The sequence below is a fragment of the Octodon degus genome, unplaced genomic scaffold (assembly GCF_000260255.1).
Source record: "Octodon degus isolate 3935 unplaced genomic scaffold, OctDeg1.0 scaffold00064, whole genome shotgun sequence".
Lineage (NCBI taxonomy): Eukaryota > Metazoa > Chordata > Mammalia > Rodentia > Octodontidae > Octodon > Octodon degus.
The window spans coordinates 1,331,574-1,338,937 of NW_004524640.1; the positions used below are offsets into that span (position 1 = coordinate 1,331,574).

General features: G+C 37.2%; 1 protein-coding gene across 1 annotated transcript in view; it reads left to right on the top strand.

Moving 5' to 3' along the window:
* Positions 1-374: 374 nt before the first annotated feature.
* The window catches only part of Slco1a2 (solute carrier organic anion transporter family member 1A2), a 60,430-nt gene continuing 53,440 nt past the window's right edge, over positions 375-7,364 (top strand). The window contains exons 1-2 of the mRNA XM_023718934.1: positions 375-532; positions 4,970-5,076. Of these exons, the coding sequence (XP_023574702.1) occupies positions 375-532; positions 4,970-5,076 (265 nt within the window). The remainder of the gene's footprint in view (positions 533-4,969; positions 5,077-7,364) is intronic.

Genomic DNA, 7,364 nt, shown 5'->3' on the forward strand with positions numbered 1-7,364 from the left:
AAAGAAAGAAAGAAAGAAAGAAAGAAAGAAAGAAAGAAAAAAGAAAAAATATTTTGTGGCACAGACATCAAACGAGAGGTCAGAGGTCTCAACCACACTAACAGTTGTATTTGTGTTACATATTACTCTTCAGTCTTGTAGAATTCCCTTTCTCTGCACTGATTAAATGATAGGGTTCCACAGAGCTCTCTTGATTATCTGTCCATATTGTGAAATCAAGTCCTTATTTAGGGCCAGGAATTTTGTTCCTTTAATTTTTTTTTAATTTACTCTCACGCAAATACCATTATTTGAGATGGCTGTTACGCAATAAGAGCTAGAGTATTAATGATTAGGTGAAGGTGCTGATTAAGCTTTTGTTAATACTTAATGAAATGAGTATTCTCAATTTTTTTCTAGGAAATCTTTTGTTGATTATATTTGTGAGTTATTTTGGAACTAAACTGCATAGACCTATAATGATTGGTGTTGGATGTGCGATTATGGGACTAGGTTGTTTCTTAATATCGCTACCTCATTTTCTCATGGACCGGTAAGTATTCCAGTCTTTGATGATATTTTAAATTCAACTTTCACCTACAGGGAGTGAGGTTTGGAATTTCCTCTCTGGGAACAATACTTTTTCCAAAACCACTGACTCTAGAACAGAAACTGGAAGATGTGGAATTTGTTCCATTCCATCAACCCATTTTGTGTCATTTTTGGTCTCCTCCCCACTAACACAGAGATGTTTAGCCAGGTTGTGAAACTGGACTTTTGGACACCTCTTTTAGGAAAGAAAATATGATGAAAGAGTTCTCAGCACCTGCCAATATGCAATTGGCATAGGGTCAATATTCCTCACTCAGGCCTATGTAGTCTCTTCTAATTAGAGTGAAGTTTTGTTTGATGGGAGATCAACAAGACACAGGCCATTTAAAATGTTGACTTTTATTTTAATTTTTAACCAAAACCATATATGTTCAAAATTATACAATTAAAATAGTATTGAAAGAATTGATTCCTTCTCGGGTCGGCCACATAGCTCAGCAGATTAAAGTGCCTGCAAGCAGAGAGTTTGATCTCCGAGTCTGCCAAGCTGGCCCCACTCCGGAGGTACACTGAGATTGCAACTGAGACTGGGCGTGGTGTTGCACGCCTGTAATCCCCACTCATGGGAGGCTGTAAACAGGAGGGTTACTACAGTCCGATCTAGTAGTAAGATCCTAAACATACCCTGTAGATCTTTCCCTAAAATACAAAAAAGAAAAAAAAAAAAAAAGAATTGATTCCTTCTCTTTCTTCCTGTCTTCCAGAGGCAACAACTTACAACTCTTTTGTTCTTTCTTCTATTTGCTTCTTTAACTTATTAGCTTTTTATACCTCAGTTTTATAATACATTTTAAGTTCCTGCTATGAAATCCTTACTATTTAATTTTTTAATCTGACATCGCTTTTCACCCCTGAACCATGCTGCTATCTTGCCTTTGTTATGCAATTTTCATTTTTTCTTGAATTTAAGAATCACTTCATTTGTTTTGTTTCATTTTATTATACACTTTATATCTGTAATCCCTCAACAATCAATGGGGCAAATGTCTTCTCAGTGCAGACTGAAAGATTCACTTCTGTCTTGCAGATGCATCTATTAACCCTCCAAACTAGGAGCTCTCCAGACCTCTTGCACTGCTGGCTTCTGGGAATTTCCCCTCATTCTTACACTTCGGAAGTTTCTCTAGCTCTTCCTTAGATTTAATTACTCATCTCATGAATGTTACGTCTTCTGCTTCCCTTTTCTATTCTTATTCCTTTCTGTTCAGAAAGTACTAGCTTTCTGAGAAAACATGAAAGTGTAAGATTTGTGACCTGCTTTATCAGAAAAATTTTTACTTCTGTGCTTAACATATAGTTTGTCTAGGAAGACATTCTCAGTAGAAATAGTTTCCTGAAAGATTTACAAGACTTTATTTTACAGGTGTTAGCTTGTTTCCACTATAACTATTATATTTGTTCAGAATCCTGGGTTGTTCCCTTCCCCACTATCTAGTTATTTTTTCTGGGAGACACTGGGTTTGTATTTTAAACTCCTGTCTCATGCACAGCCTCCATGTGCTGGGGCAGTGGAGTAAGTTTCTGAGAGACACCTCAGGAATTACCCCATGATGGCTTGTGAGAGATAAGGACTATTTAAGGACCAACAGGAAATATAGGGTTGAGGCTAACTAGCAGACAAGAATAGATTCTAATGATGCTGCATGGGACAGGAAAGTTACTAGAAATGTCTAAGAGTCATGAGCTAGATGGATCATTGGAAAGGCCAGGGTCACAAGTTTGGACAGGACAATCCCCAGAAGAAGCCTAAAGTATTCCCTGAAGCTCAGCTCCAGTGCAGCCCTACACACTATGCTGCTGTCCACACAATTATTTCCCTGAAAGGGTTTTATACAGTGAACTACAGACAAGTGGCATCGGTAACTTGCCTTGTCCCATTTTATGACCAGCACTCCAAGAAAAAGCTGGCTTTATATCCAGTGAGGAAAGAATGTTCAACAGGAACCCTAGTTTACCTAGGTCTCAGTGTCCCTCGGATAACATTTCTTGGCACTGTCCAGCTTCTGTCCTTGAACAATGTTCCTTTGATTTGTCAAGAGCCTCAGAAACATGAAAGGAGTGAAATTTCAGGGAAATGTTGTTAAATGTCCTAGTGTTTTTCAGAGATAGTAAAGCTCCAAAGTATGGCATTTTGCTTTTCCTCCACCATGCTAGATACTTTCAATCTGGACCTTTGAAACAGTTATAGTTCTCTTTTTGATAATCTCTTCCCTACTCCACCTCCTCTCATCCTGTTTTTTTTTTTTTCTCTTCATAGAACTTCTACTATTTGAATATTGGGCATCTTGGGCTAAGTTTACCTTTTCTCATCTTCTTATCCTAATTTTAAGTCTTACTTTCTTGTTAGCTTCAAGGATATTTAACATCCACATCTGGAGCTGCAAGCTTACATTATTATATTTTCAACTTTCAAAGATTTTTATTCTTTAAATAGCTTTATTGAAGGAGCATCTTGCTATCCTTTCACGAAGGCAGTGTCTTTCTCTATGTAAGTTTTCTTCTTCTGTCCTTACTCCCCAAAGTATAGTTATCCTCTTTGTCTCTGTCTTTAAGTATTATATGTATCTACTATATATCTGGTGCTGGGTTATCAGTTTGTATTTGAGAACAACAACAACAGTGACAAGCTAACTAGAAATTTTGAACTATGTGCATGTTTTGTTCAATGGAAGGCTTCTTCACAGACTGACTGAGCCGAGCCTACTTGTTTTTCAGTTGGCTCAGAACTATGTAAAACCTATTATTTATTTTAGGCAGAGATCAGTGATTCTCCTATTGGTTACATGGAAAGTAGAATTTTGGATACTGGCGAGATGGAGTTGGCAATGTTGCCTTTTAGTATGTAGAAGATTTTTCACGCAGTATCCTTAGTTTAGAGTTTGTCATCCCTGTCTTCACTGTGTCTGTTCAAACTTGCTAGATTCAATGGGCATTTTAAGTTGGAATCGCAGTGAATGTCTCTGGAGGACTAATTATCCCTTAAATATACTTTAAATTAAATGTTAAAGCTTTGGGATCATTCCTACTTCCCATCACCATCTTGCCTGAGCCTCTCCAGGTAAGTATGGCATAGAAAACTTTTCTGTTTTCCAGTTTTCATTGAGCTCTTTCTTGTTGTCAAATCTTCCCGGTCTCTTCATCCTTGTGGATTGTTCCTTTTTATTTTCCAATTTGCGATGATTTTACTGACACTTTACTGATATGTTAAAAAAAATGACTTTGAATGAATACCTGAGTTTTAAGCAGATAAACAAATAAAAGCCATTTTGTCCTTTGTTATTTTCAACAGGATCAGAAGTTTCTAAGGAAAGAGCTTTACTGTTCTTTACTTCCTATTCTACTCAAGACAATGCTAAGTAATGTTCAACTATTATTTACACTCTTTACCTCTGTGCCAAACTCTTGTTTTCTTTGAAGCTGTTGTGTCCCATAGGATCACAAGTAGGGAGACAGAAGTCTTTGTTCAGAGTTCATGGCCAGGCTCTGTGGCTCTGCCTGGGCTATTGCAAGAGAAAGGTATTTTGACCCTTTTGATTTTGCTGTATAGTACTGAAATTAACACTACCAGGGGCATCCAAGGACAACACTCTAATTTATGTGGAACGCAGAAGGGTAAATTTATTTTGGCTCTTATCTCATAAACACAGAGAGAAAAACCAACAAAATTTTCAGCAAAGACTTAATTGGAAATATTTTCCTCCACTCTTGTAGCATGTAATTCACTTTCTGAGAAAGGACGTGCATCCTGTGGTACTTTGTCTAAGCTAAATGTCTATAGTTATTAACTTTTGTGCTTATATAAAAAAGAGTCATTATATTACGCTGTCTAGTGATTGAAATTCTTCCAAAGCCTCTTATTACAAACACAACATTTTATGTTTCCTTAGGGTTTAAAGAATACATGCAGGAAGTATTATTTGGATTCTCCCAAAATAGAGGTTATTCTTAGGAGGAAACCTCAGAAAAATCAAAGCATGGATATTTATTTTATTGTAAATTTTTGTCCAAAAACATTTACCTTCATAATTATACTTCATTGAAGCTCTTAATTTTCTTGCCTTTTGTTCCTCATCCCACAATTAATTACTTCCAGGAAATAGTCACCTAAAAAAAAATCATAGAACACTGCTGATAAGTAATCTTAAGGGCTTAAACTTACACACAAACAATTAAAAGCTAACTATGAAAGGCTAACAGATTTTCAGTAAGCAGCGAGTTCTATTAGTGATATGAATTGATGGTAGTTACAAAGGCAAAAATGAATTTTTTTCAGATTTGGATGTTGTGGTTTTTGTCAAGCAGGAGTAAATATGCTGCAGCATATTCACACAGTCCTCATATACTCCTTAACATGAATGTCTGCCCTATGTTCATGCAGATATGAATACGAATCTACAGTTTCTGTCTCGAGCAACTTCTCCTCATCCAGTTTCTTATGCATGGAAAATAGAACCGAGACTTCCAGACCAACCCAAGATCCATCAGGTTGTCTACTTCTCTTTTATTTTTTTTTCTGTTCAGTGAATTGGTAGCTAAATGCTTTCTCTTTAAGAGCTTTGAATGAGGTATCGAATAAGGTCAATGAACCAAAAACACTTTCCCTCTTCAGGAATTTTAGAAGGGATCACAGAGAAGAACAGGCACAATTAATAACACAGAATACAATTTTTCTTATAATTGAACTTAAGATTTTCTTCTCTGTATATTTTTTAAATCTTTAAAAAATATCCATCCTAGGATCACGGTAGAGTTAATCTCAGGAATACATCTTAGAAGAATAGATTTATGTTCATGGTAGCATTTATGGAGCAAAATTCAAGAATATTTGTGATGTATGTCACTGATGTTATGCAGCAGGAAAAACAGAAAACATGCTGTGATTCAGAACTCCTGGATTCCCTTTCCACTGCTAGCAACTTATCATTCTGTCCTTTCTCCATTCTCTAACAGAGATACTGCTTTACAACCCAACACAATAGCAATGCTTTTCTAGTTTCTTGTGCTCCAAGTACCAATGTGTTGACCTCTACCTTCCAGTAGCTCAGGGAGCTAAATAATCTGATGATCCTTGATATGGAGGTGACTGAGGCTCTTCCTCAGGCCAGAACTTCTCCCCAGTGTGGAGGACATATTGTCTGCTGGATTCATGTCACCAGAAGCTGCCCTGATCCCCAAGGGTGGCACAAAAGGATTCACCAGATCAGTATATGAAGGGCCTGGAGGACAGTAGGAGCAAACAACAAAAAGATAATTCTGATAGTAATAAAAATTCAAATGTGAAGGTTGAAGTCAGAAAACTAATGGCAAGGATTTAGTTTGCAGGCAATATCCTTAAAATTCCTGCTTGCTGACCCAGCTCACTGGTTTTTTATTATTTTTTACTTTTTAAAAAATTTCTTAACGTATTTAGGACAGGGTCTATAGGATCTACAGGGTCTCTTAGATTGGACTCATAGTGATTCTCCTGTTTTCAGCCTCCCAAACTCTGGGATTACAGGCTCAGGCCACCACGCCCAGTCTCAATAACCATCTCAGCATGCTCCAGGGGCAGGGCCAGCACAGCAGGCCTGGGATAAAACCCTGGCCACTGCACTCTGCCTAATCAAAGTTTTAGTCCACTGATCTATCTGGCCAGGCCTCACCATCATTTTAATTGCATTAAGTTAATTCAATAACTTTTTATCAATGTTGGTCTGAGTTAGCATTTCAATGGTAATATTTTAGGAATAGCTGCTCACAGTTTGAGCAGTTTGGATGGAATTAACTAAGGTGAATGAAGTTGTCATTGCGGCTGTCACAAAAATGAATGTCCAGAAAACATCTTTGTTTGATAAGCCTAAGTGTTGAAATAATTAGTTTAAGGGCATTAGGGAGCCAAGCTTTAGCTTGTTGTCTGAGTACCATCATATGAATGACATTTAGCTGAGAGATATTAGCAATTACTTATATACCACTGGAGCTATAAAGGAATAAAATAACTATTCCCAGTGATATTGAATTTACATAATGGAAATTCTTTTGTCATGACATGCCATTTGTGCCTAACAGGTGTCAACCATTGGAATAGCCAGAATTGCTAAGGTCTCTCTCAAGTAGTGTATCGTCAAGAGATGGCAGTTACATTTTGCCTCTATATAAAGTATCATTAGGGCAAAGAGATGAGCTTGATTTTTTTTTTTATGTAACTGTTTGTAAGACAGGTGAGGTAAGAACATGAGCCCAATGAATCAAGTCACTTACTCTAGGTATAGATGTCAGGAAACTCAGAAAGAAAAAGAGGCTCTAATAAAACTTTGAAAAGAAAAAAAAAAAGAAAAAGAGGCTCTTGACCTTTGTAATTTTGGAGTTACAAGTGACCTACATGATCTTTGCAAGAAGGAGGGTTTCACAAGTAATGAGAATTCCTGTGCCTTGCAGCATCTGGTTTTTTTTTTTTTTCTTTCTGCTGTGAAGCCTACTGTATTACTATTTAGAAAAATTTAAGTTTTATTAAATTAAGTCTTGGTCCATATTCCCCTTTTCTTGTTTTATAAATTGAGTTTTAAGGAGCTCACTGGCTTGCTTTATAATGGCTTGAGGACCAGCCAAATACCTCAGTGGACTAAAACAACTACAAGCAGTCACAGAGCCTGGGGGTTCAATCCCTGGGCCTGCCATGCCAGTCCCGCTCCCAGGGTGCACTGACATGGCAATTGAGATTGGGTGTGTAGGTGCATGCCTGTAATCCCAGCACTTGGGAGGCTGTAAAAAGGCAGATCACTATGAGTCTGATC